Below are 19849 nucleotides of genomic sequence, written 5' to 3'. Positions count from 1 at the left end.
TGACCCCGACGTGATTTGAACACGCAACCTTCTGATCTGGAGTCAGACGCGCTACCGTTGCGCCACGAGGTCTTATGATATCGAAACTGGAATGATTAATTTAATGGGTAAGGCTATGATGATATATCGCGTTAATAGTTCTGGTTTATTTCATTTTTGGCGTACACACTGATACTAGTAAACATTTATCTAGAGTCACCACAAAAAAAAAAATTATGATATTGAGCTCGCCAATGCTAGCTCATCATAACAGGATTAACGTTACGAGGACAAAGCGTGCAATACTGCACTCCACATAGTCCATGCATTTGGATTTTATTAAAATGTGTCTTGGGATTGCAAAACATTTTTTTATTAGTCGAAAAAAATATATTTAACGGTAATAAGGCTTCAATAATGCTCAGTAATTCACAATAATGCTGTTCCCTGGAAATGTACATTAAATATATCAGTAATGACTTTTATGTGATTTGATTTAGGTAAAACCTAATGTTTTAAAAAAGAAAATACCAAACGGTAAAAACACGTCTTATTTTAATAAACCTATTTGATTTCTAGAGTAAAAAGCTGTTTGCCAGGACTAATCGTACAGTAGTTCTACTATTTCTATTGCTGATCGAAAAACACACATCCCTGGTGGTCTAGTGGTTAGGATTCGGCGCTCTCACCGCCGCGGCCCGGGTTCGATTCCCGGTCAGGGAACGTGATATTTTTGTACTCTCCACATCATATTATTACAAAATTACACACACGAGCACGCACACACACATACATACACTGAACAATATTATAAACGCAAAACTTTTGTTTTTGCCCCCATTTTTCATGAGCTGAACTCAAAGATCTAAGACTTTTTCTATGTACAAAAAAGGCCTATTTTCTCTCAAATATTGTTCATAAATCTGTCTAAATCTGTGTTAGTGAGCACTTCTGCTTTGCCAAGATAATCCATCCACCTCACAGGTGTGGCATATCAAGATGTTGATTAGACAGCATGATTATTGCACAGGTGTGCCTTAGGCTGGCCACAATAAAAGGCCACTCTAAAATGTGCACTTTTATCACACAGCACAATGCCACAGATGTTGCAAGTTTTGAGGGAGCGTGCAATTGGCATGATGACTGCAGGAATGTCCACCAGAACTGTTGCCTGTGAATTGAATGTTCGTTTCTGTAACATAAGCTGTCTTCAAAGGCGTTTCAGAGAATTTGGCAGTACATCCAACCGGCCTCACAACCGCAGACCACATGTAACCACACCAGCCCAGGACCTCCACATCCAGCATCTTCACCTCCAAGATTGTCTGAGACCAGCCACCAGGACAGCTGCTGCAACAATCAGTTTGCAAAACCAAAGAATTTCTGCACAAACTGTCAAAAACCGTTTCAGGGAAGCTCATCTGCATGCTCGTCATCTTTATCGGGGGTCTCGACCTGACTGATTTTGAATGCACAGAGATACTGTGACGAGATCCTGAGGCCCATTGTTGTGCCATTCATCCACGACCATCACCTCATGTTGCAGCATGATAATGCACTGCCCCATGTGGCATGGATCTTGTACACAATTCCTGGAAGATGAAAACATCCCAGTTCTTGCATGGCCAGCATACTCACCGAAAATGTGTTTGGGATGCTCTGGATCAGGGAGTGTTAAAGTATCCTGGTAATATCCAGCAACTTTGTACAGCCGACAGCGTGCAGGCCACAATCAACAACCTGATCAGTTCAATGCGAAGGAGACGTGTTGCACTGCGTAAGGCAAAGCGAAGGAGCACCAGATACTGACTGGTTTTCAGACCCCCCCCCAATACAGTAAAACTGCACATTTTAGAGTGGCCTTTTATTGTGGCCAGTCTAAGGCGCTCCTGTGCAATAATCATGCTGTCTAATCAGCATCTTGATATGCCACACCTGTGAGGTGGATGGATTATCTTTGCAAAGAAGAAGTGCTCACTTACACAGATTTAGATAGATTTGTGAACAATATTTGAGAGAAATAGGCCTTTTGTGTACATAGAAAAAGTCTTAGATCTTTGAGTTCATCTCATGAAAAATGGGGGCAAAAACATAAATGTTGCATCTATAATTTTGTTCAGTGAATATTTTTTTTAATATATATAAATATATATATATATATATATATATATATATATATATATATATATATATAATATATATATATATATATATATATATATATATATATGTCATGATCTCTAGCTGGAGTGCCTGTGAGCTTCAGTAGAGGGCACTCCACTCAGGACTCATTCAGAACTCCATTTCCCATCCTGCCTCACTCCTGGGACTGATTGCACACACCTGCACCTAATTACACACACCTGCAGCTAATACACACACACACACCCATATAAGCAGCACACTCACACCATCACACTGCGAAGTCTTGTTTAGCGCCGTCTAACATTTCCGAGCGTTTTCCCTTTGTTTGTTCTTCCGTGTCTGACTTGTGGATTGTGTATTCTGACTCTGATTCTCTGCTGCCTGCCCCGATCTCTGCTTGTTTCTGGTTTCGATTCTGGTTACCCCTGACGACATTCCTGATTTCCACCTGTCTGACCACTCTGTTAATAAATACTGCAATTGGATCCGAACGTCTCTGACTCTCCATTGTAACTATATATATATATATATATATATCTGGTTTCGTTTCTGTTTTTATATTTTTTTAATAATATTTTTTTTATATTTATATTTTTTATTTTCAAATGGTTATATTTTTAATTATTTTAGTACTGTGTTACTCATTGTTATGAATTACAAGATGTTACAGTCCATGACAATATAATATTTTTTTTGCAAAAAGTGTCTTAAATAGCTGAAAATCATGATTTCTTGTTGTCCGAATTAGTCAGTGCATTTTGTTTTATCATAAATAAAAAATAAATAAAAATAAAACAGAGCTTGTGTCGGTGTAACATCTTGTGTCGGTGAAGACAAAATGTCAAAGTGCCATGAAATCAAAAACAGACTACTGTAGAGAACAATAAAAGAAACAGAATTCAGCAGGTATTGCATGTGTAAAAGATAATAGTTTTGCAATAAAGAACTCAAACTGTTTTTTATGTTTTAAAACTATTATCTCCTAAAGTTGATGTGGCATGAACATTATAACATAACACAAACCCATAACACTATCAGTATCTCACCACAACATTAAATTTTTGTACCATGCCCAATTATTTCTCATTTCGGACTGATAAGTAGTCTTATCAGACTACTTGGGATCGCCAAGGGTCTGCCAGTCTCCATCGGTGTCATGGCTGGTGGATCCCTCTTCTCCTCCTCCAGCCTCTGAGTCTCCAACTCCGCCTCGACCCAGCGGCTCCACCTTGGCTCCTAGCTCCCTCATCTCCACCATGGCCCATCAGTCCACCAGCTCCATCGGGCTCCATCGTCCCTCTGGCTCCACCTTGGTCAGTTGTCGAACATCCACCGCCTCAGGACTCTACTTTTCTGGCTCCACCACGTCCTGCCGTCCCTCAGGCTCTGTCAGGCTCCTTCCCTCCGGCTCGACCTCAGTCCTCTGTTGCTCTGGCTCCACCGCAGCCTCCCGGATTCCTGCCTCCACCTTGTTCACCAGAGCTATCTGCACTGCCTTGGCCCTCCAGATCCTCCCCTTTCCCTGGCTCATCGGCTCTCAGTCTCTGCCTCAGACTCCTCTACCACCTGCTCCACCGCTGTCGGTCGGCCCCCTGGAGTTATCAGCCCTTCCTCCACCATGTCTCCTCCCTCCTTGGGGTCGTCAGCCCTTCCTCCTCCTTGCTGTTTCCTGGGTCCCACCTGGCTACTCCTCCTGCTCCATTTCTCTCCTGTCGTCTGCCTGGCTCCTCCCTCCATCATCACCACCCTGGACTCTGTTAGTCGTCCTCCTCCTGGGAGTACGTTCTCTGCCAGAACCTCCACCTGTCTTGTCTGCCTGCCAGCCCTTTGCCTTCCCCTGTCACCCTCCCACATCCACTCCTTTGTCCTCCTAAGTTTCTCTGCCAGAACCTCCACCTGTCTTGTGTGAGTGCGTGTCTTTTTGGTTGGGGTCGATCTGTCACACCCCTGTGGACTGTTGATTGTGGTTTCTCCCTATATGTCCTTATTTGGTTTTTCCTGTTCTCATTATTAATCACCTTCATTGTACTCACCTGTTTGCCCCTCGTTATCTGCCCTATATTAGTTGCTGTCTCTTGTGTTCTAGTTTGTCGGTTATTATGGATGTTACACTGTGCATGTGTGCCTACCCTGTTTGGATTTACCTGTTGTAGATTTAAAGTATTATTGTATTCATCTTTGTCATCCTGTCTGATCTTTAGCACACCATACCGTGACCGTTTGCTGCAACAAACTGATTTGAGGCATGCAGTACTTTGTTTTGCCCTCTGGTTTCTTTTATTTATCCTCCAACTGCCTTTTCAGATTTCTCTTTTTGTCAGCTGGGAGACAGTTTTTATCTGTCCATTTTCCTTTCTCTCTTTCTAATGTTATTTTTTCTTTTGCAGATACTCTGCATACCTCTCTGGGTCTATACTCATTTCCTCTCTGCATTTCTTTGATCTTATTGTTGATTGAATTTGGTCTCATCTGGGGTTACAAAATGTCATGAGTAAATATAATTTACAATAGACTGAATATTTGTAATCTAATATACAGTAAACCTTGCACTTTTCTCCACCTCAACACAAGGTCTTTACCGCAACACCTAAATTTGCTGTGGTAAAGACATGTTGCGGAAATTACATTTTTGCTTATTGGCAGCTAGCAAGGTCTGCTACATTAGTTTTGACTCTTAGCATCTTAATATACATGAATTAAACCGTAATATACATTTTTAAAATGTAGTTCAAAGTACAGAATTACTAAGCTGTATCTTAAGGATACAGAAAAGATTATATTTACCTTACATTTTTGGGATCTTGTGAGTGAGGTGGCCCAATCTGTCAGCAATGTGCTCAGGTGCTAATTTCAGTTTCCATAGAAACTAGACTGGTTTGTTTTTGATTAAATGCCATAAAAGGATTTTATTTATTTTTTTTCGAAAAAAATCATAAAAATGATCAGTAAATAATAATAATAAAATTAAGATGCTGTAAATTAATGTATATTAAACGATTCAATTTGAAATAATGTCGAATTGTAATTCAATTAGCTTTAACTTTACGTATCTCAACATTTTGACCAGAGTTGGAACATGAACAAAAATGGCGTTTGGCCTATAAATGCGTTATAATTTTATATTAAATCATTAATTATATTTTTTTGTCAAGGTGTGTAATTTTTTTTTTTTTTTGTCAAGGTGTGTAATGACACTGTGAATATATTTATAAAACATCATATGAAAAATCTGAACATAAATCTAAAATCTCATTGCTGGGACTAAAAGTGCCCTTAGCTGAAGCAACACCCATATATATGCACACACACACAACGATTTCTATAATTTAATTTAATTTGTCAAAAATAAGTATTGCACGTTGGCTACATAATTAAAATGAAACACCATAGATAATGACAATGTAACTACAGCACGTAGCCTATCACACGCCACTTCAAAATACACTCAAAACAGTAACCATAGACACCAGAGACATTCGGAAGAGAGCGCAACTAGCCCATTCATGCACGACATTGGCTGCGGTGAGATAAAGTGATAAACTGAGTACCAAAACTGTGCACTCGACTCACATCTTCAGTGATAATACTGAGAAGGTAAGTTAATGCACTTGTACTTGCACTTTCTTTGTCTTTTGTGTTGTTTTTTGGACTGAACGTATCGTGATACCGCTTCCAGATATAGTTTGTAAAATAATACAGAAGAGAAGAAGCACTAAACTTTAATCGTCCAATGAGATCTTGTTTTCTGGTGTTTACGTGTAGCTTGTAAGTGCATTAAGTCGGTGATTTCAAATCATGTTTAAAATGTAAACATAGAAAATGTGTGAATTATATTGTTCTGATGTTGCCTTAGTTTTTAGATGGAAAGCAGTTGTGTGTTTTGGCATATGATTTACAATTCAAATGTGGAATGTCGTTTTTTGTCACTTCTGTATGCAAACATTTGCAAATAACGACCATAAGAGTGTAACCATGTTCTAAAGGTCACAATTAGGGATTAAAAAAATAAAGGATTCTTTCCTGGTAAAATAAAGGTTATAATATAATATAATATAATAATAATAATAAAGAAACAATATTTTATTTTATTTATTTATTTAATTAACGTAATGCAGCATATATACTACATTATAAATATTAAATATTATGATACACATTGGGGTTTTTGATGCATGAACCTACATGAACGATTACAGAACTCCTTTGCCTGGTGCTTTGGAAATTTAATGAAGTAGACTATTAATGGTCAAATCTCTTTTAGCAGACCCACTGCTAGTTGGAAATTAACCTTTCTTTACTAAGCAATGGATTCAACATAATATCAGTTGATAATATTTGAATATTCCTTTTACAACCACCAAAAATAATTTTCCTATTGTTTTTCATTCACACCCCCGCTTCTGCTTTCCAATTTTTTTTTTTTTCTTTATTTTTTGATTATTTTTTTGTTTTCCTATTTGTTTTTTTTTTATTATTGATTTGAGAATTCTTTTTGAGTGTTTGTGTTTTTTTTTTAGCTATGAATTCATTTCAGTTGTCTTGTGAGTGTATATTAAGATCTGGCTGTTTCAAGCTCACAATATGATTTTCATTCATAGGCCACTCATTTTAATGCTTGGGAACTCTAGGTTGAGAAATGGACGGCTTTCATGTGACCATTCGGACCTCAGCATCTCCTCTGTCAGGGACGTTTGGCAGGGTTTGGATCTCTTTGATTGGTACTCTGAGTGAGAGCCCTCCAGTCAGAGTGGAACACTGTCTCTTGCCAGGCTCAGTAAGACGATCACCTATTTTGAGAAGACATAATGTGATTCTGAACACAAATGAAATTAAGTAATTTAGCAATTTTTACAGTTCCAATAGTTTACAAATAAATTGCAGTCATAAGAACAGAAGCCCATACTGTTTTAAAAATTTGCTTTTTATTAAGGCACAATATTTATCTTTTACTTCATGAAGGTATTTTTTTTTGAACCACATAAAAAAAACTGTCAAAAGCGAATAAATCATTAATATCAAATATGAAATTAAACATTAAATAATTGTGATTGATTATTTTGATTATGTACACCACTGTTCAATAGTTTTTTTTAAGAAACTAAGATTTCTTTTCTGTAATCTTTTTTATAAAAACAATAATAATGTAACATATTATTTCAATTTAAAATCACATTTTTTATTATTATTATTTTAATATGTTTTAAAATGTAATTTATTCCTGTGATTGCAAAGCTGAATTTCCAGCATCATTACTTTTAGTGTCTTTAGTGTCACATGATCCTTCAGAAATCATTGTAATATGCGGATTTGCTGCTCATGAATTAAGATCAATATTCAAAACAGTTTTGCTGCATAATGTTTTTGTGGAAACCATGATACATTTTGTTTTTCAGTTTTTATTTGGTGAATAGAAAGTTCAAAAGAGCAGTATTTATTTGAAGCAGAAATCATTATAGATGTCTTTACTGTCACTTTTGATCAGTTTATTGCATCCTTTTAAAAAAGCATTTTATTACTGACCCTAAACTTTTGAACAGTATCATACTTTACATAGACAGTGTGTCACAATGTTCAGCAAGCACTTGACTACCTTACACCCTTAAACAAATGCACTTACACACACACACACACACAGAGAGAGAGGAGAGAAACCAACTTATTTTTATTCTCTGCATTTTTTTCTTTAGCTTGCTTTCTAATCTAGTCGTCTAATAAATCTGGTATTGTACAGTATATTACAAATATTGTTGGCTCTTTGATTAACTGATTTTGTTCCTCTTTTGTAAATCAGTTTGGATAAAAGCATCTAATCCATAAATATAAATGTAAATAATCAGAACAACGTATGCACTTTAACAGCTACAGGCCACTACTGTATCTCCTGAGGCACTTAAACCCATTCTAAACCTGCCTAGAATATGATATATCAAATTACTGTTAAATAACTGAGATATAAAAAAGTCATTCTATCTAGCAGGTACACATGCAAATGTGGTGTTTTTCTTTTTGGGACAGGCCTATACAGTTGTCATCAAGTCTAAAGAGGAAGTTGGCATAGTGGTTTTGTTGAAACTCCGTCTTGAGGCTCAGCCTGGTTTTCCGGACCTGGATTGGCACTGTCATGATGTGCAGGTGAGACGGAGTTCTGAGGATCCCGAGGTGGAGGTTTTTCCTTGTCATAAATGGATCCGGACAGCAGATGGTTACATCGAGCTTCGGAATGAGAAAGGTTGAACTGTTTCTGTTTTCACCATTTTTTCACGCTTGTTAATTAGGTAATAATATCCTTTTTATTTCCTGGACTTCATATCAAAATTTTGTGATGTTGCCCTTCTCTAGCATGTCTGAAAAAGGAGGAAACATTAGATATCCTAATCAGTCACAGGGAGAGGGATCTCCAACATAAACAACAGTTTATTGTGATTTTTATCTCTGAAGTTAAATTTAGTTTATGAGTTGTTTTTTTACTTTTTTCTTTTTTTAAGTTTATTTAGTTGTTGTTTCACATTTGTTGAAGGTGGTCCTCACTGTGCAGATATGACCAGTGTTACAGCTCTAGGACCAAACTTGAGTTACATCCGTCAACGGTAGGGATTTAGCTTTCTTAAAGCTTCATTACAAACTAGATTGATATTAATTTATTCTTATATCATATGAACTGAATTTGACAATGAAATGTTTTCCCTCTGCTTGTCTTTTAGCCCAGTTAACAATGTGCACTACATAAAGAGTTTCATTGAAAGAAGAACATCTTGGAGCAGCCTACAGGAACTTGAGACATTCTTCCTTTTCAATGGAAGGGAGAACACAATTGCCAGTATGCTGAACAAATATTTGCAATTTTAAATAAACAAAACAAATGAAATGTAATAAATCATTATTATGCAATATTTTAATAGTGAATAAAATATTATATAAATTGTAAAAAATGTACAGTATATATATATATATATATAAATTATATATAAATTATATATAAATTATGTGGGTTTTTTTTGCTGTGCAATTCTCTCATAGAATATGTTCAGGCTCATTGGAAAGAGGATGCATTCTTATGATCTGTGTATCAGACAGATCCATAACCTGCCACCTAACCTGTCTGTCACTTCAGAGATGGTTAGACCTTTTTTACCAGAGGACTCATCACTGGGACAGGAGATGGAGGTATGTACAAGTGTGCAAATGTGGATTGCAGGCCATTTTGACATTTTTAAAAGAACATAATTGTCATTCTATGTGACTATGTAATGTATATTGCACAGAGAGGACGTGTGTATCTTTTGGATTATGAAGTGCTGGATCAGCTGCCTGCTAATACCGTCAATGACAAACAGTCCTACTTGGCTGCTCCTTTATGCCTGCTGCATTACAACCGACAAGGAGAACTTAAGCCCATTGCCATACAAGTAAAATATTTTAACTGCTTATTTTTGTAATAGTCACCAATCTTTAATTAAATGTATTAAAATCTCTTTTGGCTGAATTTTAATGACCAAATGAATGCTAAAATCAAGAACCAAATCTTAATATTTTAGCTTCAACAGGCTCCTGGTCCACAGAATCCTGTTTTCTTGCCCTCCGATTCTGCACCAGATTGGTTGTTAGCAAAGATGTGGGTCCGTAATTCAGATTTCCAGGTCCATCAACTACTTTCCCATTTTTTGCGCACTCATCTTTTTGGTGAGGTGTGCTGTACCGCCACGCTCAGACAGCTTCCCGAGATTCATCCTCTTCACCAGGTAGATGAATTAAATGAAATATGCTGTGTTTTCCACCAACTGGCAACCCGGGGTACCGAAATACAATTGGGTAAACTGGCAGTGGGCGGGTTTCTCAAACCTAAACAAAGACCAATATTCCGCCCTGAACACACATTTTCAAAGGAGAATAACTGACTGTAGCATTGTTTTTCAGATAAACAAGTATGTTAACTTAGCATGTTTCTTAAATATCTGCAAATATATTATGGTATTTTTATGCTTTAGTAGAGTCAAAAACTTACATACAGCACCTTTAAGGAAAAGATGGAAGCCCAAAAAATCATGCTTTGGTAAATTGTAATTATGAGATACTAAGCCAAAATTATGACATAAAAAAGTCAAAATTATGGGATAAAAAGCCATTATTACTACCTAAAAAGTATGGTCAACTTTTTATATCATAATTTGAAAGCTTTCATTTCCTTCACATAAAAAACAATTAGCAGATAAAAATTCATAAGTCTGACATACAAAGTTGACATTATACAATAAAAAATCATTATGACATTTTATCTTATAAGTTTTGTCAATTTAAGCTTTATCCCATTACAATTTGTCATAATTTTGACTTTTATATTTCATAATTTTTACTTTTGTCATATGTTTGACCTTTCACTTAATAATTTGTTCTTTTTATGTCATAATTTTAGCTTTTATGTTAATTATTATAATTATCACACTGTATGTAATAGTTTTGACTTTTTATCTCATAGTTTTGACTATAAGTTTAATTGGACTATAACTATGACATATGACAACTATGACATTCATTTGTGTAGGAAATGGGCTTCCATAGTAAACCCAAAACAATTAGGAGAGGTAAAAAAAATATATATATATAGAGAGAGAGAGAGAGAGATAGATAGATAGATAGATAGATAGATAGATAGATAGATAGATATCATTTTGATGGTTTAAAGTCGTTTGACATGAGAGTGGATGATTGTATTCTTTAGCTTAACCTTTAAATTGTACTTTTGTTTTAATCATGCTTTGGTATATTGTAATTATTGTTATTCTTTTTTTTATTATGGATATTTTGACTCTTCTGGCCACAAAAGGTGTTTTTGACAAGGTTGGTGTGTTTAATATCATCTGATTACTCTGTGATGGAAGTGAAAGAGAGAATCTAGTTTTTCCTCATGATTTAGTTTAATTTGATTTGGTTTCTGTTTCTGTTTCCTGTAGTCAATAGCCTGTGGTCTGGAAGCAATACCACTGCTGCTTGCTCGAGGAACGCAACGTCTCCGCTACAGCTCATTGTGTGTGCCAGATGATGTAAGAGTGCGAGGACTGGATGCTCTACCTATCTGTTATTATGCACAAGATGCACTTAGGGTCTGGGATGCTCTACATAGGTACTTTCATCAGCATTCAGCATTATCTGAATCAGAGTCCTCTTTAGGTTTGAAGTAAGCACATGATTTGCGTTTGCCATGCAGGTTTGTTGCAGGTTGGATTCGTTTGTATTACTGCAACGATGAGGACGTCCAGCATGACTGTGAACTACAGAACTGGATTTGGGAGATCTTCACGGAGGGATTCCTCGGCCTCAGCCACATAGGTTCAAGAAGAGAACTGTTACACATTTTGTTCTATTGCATAAGAGTCAATCACATGATGCCCATTTTTGTCATATTTATTAATTTATTCAAAAATACATTAAAAATGCACTTCATACAATGACACACCTGTTTTTAAGTTTAGAATTTATAATAATTTTGGATATTTTTGGGGGCCATAAAGTCAGGATTATTAGGCTGATCCTACCCTGATATAATGAAAACAAAAGGCCTTGTTAAAAGACTTTAATATTTGAGAAATAAACAATTGTAAGCAATTTGGAATAATCTTTTATTATTATTTCTTAAGAAACATCTCTTAAAATATCAGATCATTTGACCTTTTTATGACAAGGCAAGGTTAGTTTAGTTTGTAACATGTCATGACCTCCCCAAAAACATAATGATTTTCATGAATTAATCATTTTTGGAGGGAGTAAAGTAAAAATGTCAGCATAATTCTGTCCTGATATCAACTAAGGACTCATAAACATGAACGTAGTTTAGATAGTATTAAGTAGTTTGGCATAATCTTTTATTAGTTTTTCTTAGAAAACATTCCTGAAAAATCTGATAGTTTGACCTTTTTATGGCAAGGCATGGTTAGTTCAGGTTTAAAAATATCTTGTAATGTGACCCAAAAACATAATGATTTTTGTGAATTAATAATTTTGTACCTTGAAAATATATATTTTAAGAACTTTTTTTTTTCAATGGTAATAAATACATGTACATTTAACACAAGGTGTATAGAAAATATTTCATTCACATGTATTTGTTTTACTTAATGGTTACACCACATAACATTTTTTGGAGTCTACATTTAATTAAGTTAAATTTCAAAACCATGTGAAACAAACATATGAATTTGAAGATAATGCTTCTAAGATAATGCTTTCAAAGATTGATTACTGTGGACCTTCCTACATGTCATTGACTGATACAATTTCTGTCTCATCTACTTCATTTATTCTTCACAGAGATGTAAAATGCATAAATTGATCTTTGCTTTCCCTTCATATGTTCTCCAGGAGCTCCACAGTCATTTCAGACCGCAGCCGAATTGTGCAAGTTTGTTACCATGGTGATCTTTTCCTGCTCAGCACTTCATTCGGCTGTGAATTTCTCTCAGGTATGTTCAGGTAGTAATAAACTGACAGAGGTGCTTAGGAACAGCATATTATGTCCACCTACCTAATTGTTATTCACTAAACTCATCTCACCGCTTCTTAAACCAATCTCCACATTTAGCTGGATTATAACCTTTGGATACCGAACAGTCCTGCGGCCATGTCACGTCCACCTTCTCAGACCAAAGGCTCGGTGTCTGAGGAGGATATTTTCTCCTTCCTTCCGGAAGTGAACTCCTCTTGCCACGTCCTTAGTGTCCTGTCTCTACTGTCACAGCCTGCCATTGACTTTGTGAGTGTTAACACAGTCTCTACGGTACTGCTGTGTGAATATTTACACTGAATATTTACTGTAGGATGCAGACGTGATGTTCATATAGCCATTACTTTCTCTTTAGGTGCCTTTGTGCCATTATAATGAGTGGTATTTCAGCAGTGGTGCAACGGTAAATCTTGTGGAGGGTGTCCGGAGAGAGCTGAAAATGATAGCAAAAGACATCGCAGACCGGAACAGCCAGCTGGAGTTGCCCTATCCTTACCTGTCTCCAGACCACATTGAGAATAGTGTGACTATTTGAGTTCACTGTCAGATTGAATCATGAATTGTAACTGTTTTTTGTTTTTTTTTCCCACTGATTATCCTAAAAGAGAGCTCCTTAAAAACCTGACAATAACATAAAATATGCAGTTCTGGGAATTTCTTAAAACATTTTTAGAATAAAATATTTCATTTAGATAAAGTTTATTAATAAATATTTTATATATACCTTTTTTCCATGATTTGACAAAATTACAACGTTATTGGAAAATAAAAATAAATAAAATATAAAAACAATAAAAATTGTCTGTTGACAAGTGAGATTTACCTTGATTTTTCTTTGTTGTCTTCACCCATCACATTTCATATTTAATTTCAAGGAAACTCTTCACTGAAACTAACTTAATACTTTTAAGATTAAAGGTCTGGGGATGGGACAAGTGCAGATAAAAATCTGTGCATAAATTGCATTTGAAAAGTAACAAAGTAAACCATTAATTAAGTTATGCTGAAAAGGTTTTTTAATATGACCGTCAAAAAAAAATGAAGAAATCTGTTAATTTGAATAAAAATGCTGCATAAAACTGGCTGAATTGAAGAAACACTCATATATTAAGTTGTGTGATTCAGTATAATTAGCTACGTTGAACTTGAGGTCCCGGTGCCGTGTCTTCCAGGGCACAGGGGGCGGTAGTGTTCGGGACACCTGTGTGGAAACAGTCAGTACGTAGGTCCGTTTGGTGACTCACTTTTCATTCCTGCATTTCCAGCTGTCATCCACTTGTTGACACCTGTTCGTACATCTAAAAACATTTGAAGGTCAGTTTATGTAAACACATATTAATTGCATAGGTTAATGTAACCAGGCTAAAGTGTTCCTACGAATAATTAATATTTGTAGTAAGGTCTCAACACTCAAGCAAGTTCGCTTTGAAATATTGTTAGGCATGTATTAAATACATTACAATTCCGAGCTATTCTTGTTAGAATCCACAATATAAGTCAGATTGTGCAGGTCATATAAAGTCATATTGTAGCATTTTATCGACAGATTGAAGCGGTTGCAGCTGCAGGGCGCCATCGCTGCTATAAGGTGAGTGTTTTTTTCTTCATTTCTTTTTAACGAAAGGGTAAGCCGTATTTAAATGTAAAGTTAGCACACTTTAAGATGGCAGGAAAGGTTATTCGTGAGTTTCAAGTATTCCTTTGTCCTCTCAAGACCAGTTTAAAAGCAGTGGTGGACAGTACGGAGTAGTTACTTCGTTACTGTAACTACTTAAGTAACGTTACATTTTTCAAGTATCTGTACTGGAGTAGTTTTATTTTGAGTAACTTTTACTTCACTACATTCCAAAGCATAATATCGTACTTTTTTACTACACTACATTTCATAAAACATATCGTTTACTCCTTATAATATATATCACGTGCTCCGACAAGCAGAAGCGGTCTCTGATTCAAGAACGAACTGATTTTTTTCAATGAACCTTTTAAATCGGTTCGCAAATCGCACCAAACGATTCATTCACGAATTAGAATGATCCGATTGCAGCTGTTCCCGATGCGACAACTCACTGATTCAAATGAACCGTTTAGTGCGAGTCTCCAGTGAACTGAATTAAGTAAAAACCGGGAGATCTTATGAGTGCACGCGCGACTGATGCTGCTACAAGTAATTTACTAATGTCGAATTTTAGGATTAATTATTGCAACTGAAAATAATATTTAGGTCAAAACTTTCAGTTGTTTGTGAACTAAATCTGCTGTAAAGGGTGATCTATTTAAGCCCACTGAAGTTTCATCGGTGTCTCTATTTCAGGTTAAAAAAAACAAAAACAAACATTAAAATACCAATTTAAATAAAATAACTCATGCACGTTCATATTCCCTGCTGCCATAACGTTAACAGTTTTATTAAAATGCTAAGCATTTAGCCCTATGTGACGTCTGTTTTTATATTGTTTATCAACAGTATACATTTTCATATTGTTTGGATTGACTAGCTGAGTAGACAGATATGAATGTTTATTCATAACCATACTGAAAATGATTAAATATTGTTAGCTGATGGTAACTGTCTAGCTAACAAGCTTGCTGGTGCTAAGTTAAGGTAATTTTTAGATATAGAGTCCAAATATTTTTATTCAACCACTTAGATAGATTACATCTGGGGGAAGAAGAAAGGATGTGATGTTCAGAATATTGTAAAATATATACATATAGTAATTATTATTTTATTACTCTACGCTAGGGTGACCATCTGGCTATAGCTCTGTTGCAGGACAGTAGATGTGATTTTACGGGACAATGCGGGACATGTGCGAAACAGACACATTTATTACTGTTATGCTATGTAAAAACTGATTTACATTCGATGGCATACCCCTAATCAGGGCCGCTGCTGGCCAAATGGGTGCCCTAAATAGAATTATATTGTTGTGCCCTACTATAGGGGTCAAAATAGAACCTTAATAAAATATAAAAGTAAATAAATAAATGGCATTTAAATTATATTATTTGCAAGTTACAGTTGTAGTTCTAGATAGTTACCTATGATTTTATTAATACAATTTGATTTTATAGTCTCAAGCATTCAGAAATCACACAAAAGAAAATTAGAGCAATTTTACTTAAGTTAAATAATGGTTAATTTTTTTTTTGGTTTTGTTTTCCACTTTTTTTTGTTGAAGAAATTATAGAGGCTGTAGCATTTCTGCCACAAAAAGGTGGCCAAAAATTAAAGATTAAGTGGATATTTGAATTAAATATTTGGTCAATATTAAACAAGGATTTGATCGTCCTGTAAGTGAAACAGCAGCAATTATCTTCGACTCAGCTTTGTGCTTTTTATCAAAGAAAATTCTAAAATTAAACAATACATTCCAGCTGCAAAGTAAGTAATTTGTGTCTTGCCTTTTTGGAAAACAAAGCTAAGTATTATGAATAAATAGTTAGTATTAAAATAAATACAGTTAAATAATATTAGTATACATTACATGGTTATATGAAAACATAAATAATTATATAATACTGGTTATATTAAACACAAATGGTTTCTATTAAATTTAACTCAAACTGAGTAATATTCAAGTACTGAATGAAAATTGAGTGTGTAATGGAATAATTTGTCACACTTAAGATAAAATTATCTATTAAGTGTTTCCAAAACCATAGAAATGGTAAAATATTAGTCCTACGACGTGGAACACAGCATTCATGAAGCAATTTGTAATTTTCAGTTGTATTTTTATTAAATGCTTTAAGCACTTTTTAAGATAAGTAAATATTGATCAAAAATAATTAAAAGTAAATAGAAAATAGAATTCTGACAATATATGACATTACAATCTCACACTGAAAAATAAACAAATCACAATATACAGTATATACATGAGTTAAATATTACCAAGGGGCAAAAGAATATCATTTATTTCTTTTTTTCTGCCATCCATCTTTGTTTTTCCATCTTGTAAAATACAGACTCTTTAAACTTTTTCCAGGTCATTTCTTTCTGCATGCCCTGAGGTTAGTAAATGGAAAAGACTGTAGCAGGGCAATGAACATATTTCCCTGCTACGCCAGGAAAGCCTGTGTGTATGTGAGGACTGTTAAGGCCCCGCTTCAGTTCCATTTTACACAATCTGCACAAGCGACCAACGTGTTCGGTTTCAGGTCTTTTGCGTTTTTGCTGTCCTCTCTCCTCCATCCATTACTTTGTTTCCTCAAGTTCACTCTTAAAGAACTCCGTTTCTATAAAGTCTTGTAATGGCATTCTGGGATGTGTTAGTCCTTAATCACTGTAAGCATTAAAAACCTTTGTGGAACAGAAGTACCTGACAGGGCCTTGCTGATTAAAAAAAGTAAATAGAGGAACCATCTTTGGCTGTCCACAAGCAAGAGAAGTCTTTGTTTGTTTCTTCTTCTCCTGCTCAGGTTGCTGCTGCTGCATAATACAATTCTCTCAGTGGTGTCATGAGTTAGGAGTGTGGTCAGAGCAGGTGGTGCTGGGTTTACATCCACAGGCTTCATTGTTACCAGTGGCACTCTGGTTGTTTTACTTCTTGCTTTAAAGACGTTTCTCTGGAGCTGTTTAATGATGAACTGGTGTTCAGCAGTTTGGCCAGGTGCTTGACATACTGTGAAATTTGCAGTTTTGTGGTCGAATGGAGCATGCTGTTTGGATCAGTAGAGGAATTGTGGACCATTCCTGCATACTCCTGAGAATGTCTTTCTTCCCATGTTGTTTATTAAGCAAGCTGTCAGTGGGCTCGGTGTTTGAGGTCCAGTACAAACACCCTGCCACCAGTCTTCACACGTCCAGTACGGGTCGCAGGCGAGGCCAGCATAGACAGAGGTGGCATATATGTAGTTCCTATACAGAGAGAAAAAAATGTAATCAATTTCTGCATTCTGAAAATCCTGATTGAGGCTCCACATGGGAACCATGAGATGTGGACAGCGAGGGCACAGGCAGTGTACCAGTGGTGTCTGCAACAAGTTGAATATTTAGTTTAATGTGTAAGGAAACACAGCAGTTTCTGCAGGTTTTATGAAGGTAAAGTTAAGACCTTCTTTTAAGACCAAGCAAATTAAATTTGAGGAACAAATGAGAAAAAACAAACATGTTCTGTAAATGTAAACGTATGGAGAGAAACACAATGAGTTGTATTAACTTCAGAGTTTGAAAATACAACTTCTAACAGATATTCATAACTGTATAATTCATTTGATAAAAATGCACTGAAACACTCTGCTCCCAGACACTAGAATATGGAAATACAGTACATTTTCTGTACGTTCAGATCATGCTGCAGAAAATGTGATGTTCTTCCTCTGTATTTCTGTCGTGTTTTCCATTGAAAATGCCTAAAGATTCTTAAATAAAGATACATTTACTGGAGATACAAAATGACATGAAATACAGAGTCTTGTTTGAAGACTGTGTTTACGAGAATACTTGCAGAGACAATTATTTTGAGATAATTTTTTGTGTATGTGTTCATTCAGGCACAAGGATACGCGGGGCAGCAGCTTTTAAATACCCGGTGTTCCATTAGTGGCACCTGCTGTCAGAGAGTGACATTTGCGTCTCATTCACAAAGCTAAAATCAGACCATTCTCTGTATACAGTCCAAATAACATGTATTTAGCATCTTTTTTGGATAGTAATTCAAATGGTTGCCTCTGATTTTAAATAGGCCAGACAAAGCCTTTGTTTATATGAAGAGATTTCTTTTAGTTGTTTAATTTTTTATTTGATTTGGGATTTGTTTTAAAATTTCAAGTTAGTTTTATTATTTAACATTTCAGTTTCACAAAGAAATATGCAGCATTTTGTCTGAGAAATAATAAAAGGACACCTTTTCATTTATAATTTGTCTTAAATCTGATTTTGTAAAAAAATTAATTGTAAGAAAATTATATGGTGTAATCTGTTTTGTGAATCTTATCTCATCGTAAGTTTAGTGAATAGTTACATCCCTATATGCTACTAGTTTTTGCTGATCATGCTGATTTGTCCACAGTAAAGTTCAGCCGATGTCTTTTTTTATTTAGGCTAGTTAAATTCATTTTGGGCTACCAAAATCTGAAGAATGCCTGCCCGAAGGGCTAACTAGGATTTTGAAATTTTGCGAGCCCTGTGATGTTTATCACGAAGTTCCACATATTCACGTATTCATGTATGTAAAAACAATGCATTGATCAGACGTGCGTTAAAAGATAAACTAGATAAAAAAGTTAGTCAAGACAAACTTTAAGTTGGCTTGAGAAAGCCTGACCAGAAAGTTTGAAAAGTTTAAGTTTAAGAAGTTTAAAAAAGCAAGTGATTAGCATATTGTTAGCATTACTAGCAAGTGACTAGCATGTCATTAGCATGATTAGCACGTTACTAATGTTACTATGTTTCTAGCATGATTAGCATGTTACTAATGTTACTATGTTTCTAGCATGATTAGCATGCTACTAGCATGTTGCTAGCATGATTTGCAAGTGACTAGCATGATTAGCACGCTACTAGCATGTTGCTAACATGATTAGCAAGTGACTAGCATGTCCTTAGCATGATTAACAAGTTACTAGCATGTTGCTAGCATGTTCCTAGCATGATTAGCATTTTGCTAGCATGTTTCTAGCATGATTAACATGTCACTAGCATTTTCCTAGCATTTTAACTATGTCGACATGTCACTAGCATTTTCACTAGCATGTTACTAGCATGTTCCTAGCATGATTAGCAAGTGACTAGCATGCTACTAGCATGATTAACAAGTTGCTAGCATGTTCCTAGCATGCTTAGCAAGTGACTAGCATGTCACTAGCATGATTAGCAAGTTACTAGCATGTCTCTAGCATGTTGTTAACGTGATTAGCAAGTGACTAGCATGTTGTTAGCATGTTTATCAAGTGACTAGAATGTTGCTAGCATGACTAGCAAGTGACTAGCATGTTGTTAGCATGGTTAGCAAAGTGACTAGCATATTGTTAGCATTACTAGCAAGTGACTAGCATGTCATTAGCATGATTAGCACGTTACTAATGTTACTATGTTTCTAGCATGATTAGCATGCTACTAGCATGTTGCTAGCATGATTTGCAAGTGACTAGCATGATTTTTATTGCATGATTTGCAAGTGAACATGATTAGCAAGTGTCTAGCATGTCCTTAGCATGATTAAAAAGTTACTAGCATGTTGCTAGCATGTTCCTTGCATGATTAGCATTTTGCCAGCATGT

General features: G+C 35.6%; 1 protein-coding gene and 2 non-coding genes across 3 annotated transcripts; 2 read left to right on the top strand and 1 right to left on the bottom strand.

Moving 5' to 3' along the window:
* trnaw-cca lies at positions 1-72 on the bottom strand. Its single transcript has one exon. It is a non-coding gene; the product is annotated as a tRNA-Trp (tRNA).
* Positions 73-630: 558 nt separating this feature from the next.
* trnae-cuc lies at positions 631-702 on the top strand. Its single transcript has one exon. It is a non-coding gene; the product is annotated as a tRNA-Glu (tRNA).
* A 6020-nt stretch (positions 703-6722) lies between these two features.
* Positions 6723-13228, top strand: zgc:152891 (uncharacterized protein LOC767741 homolog). Its single transcript, XM_042711493.1, is given in 15 exon segments — positions 6723-6898; positions 8140-8353; positions 8464-8536; positions 8619-8711; positions 8826-8941; positions 9142-9178; positions 9180-9288; positions 9387-9530; positions 9660-9916; positions 10926-10959; positions 11073-11242; positions 11327-11448; positions 12478-12578; positions 12698-12868; positions 12975-13228. Coding segments are annotated over 15 exon segments (1959 nt in total). The 5' UTR covers positions 6723-6760; the 3' UTR covers positions 13155-13228.
* Positions 13229-19849: the final 6621 nt, after the last annotated feature.

This window comes from Cyprinus carpio, chromosome A21, assembly GCF_018340385.1.
Source record: "Cyprinus carpio isolate SPL01 chromosome A21, ASM1834038v1, whole genome shotgun sequence".
Classification (NCBI taxonomy): domain Eukaryota; kingdom Metazoa; phylum Chordata; class Actinopteri; order Cypriniformes; family Cyprinidae; genus Cyprinus; species Cyprinus carpio.
This window is presented reverse-complemented; position numbering and strand designations above follow the sequence as displayed.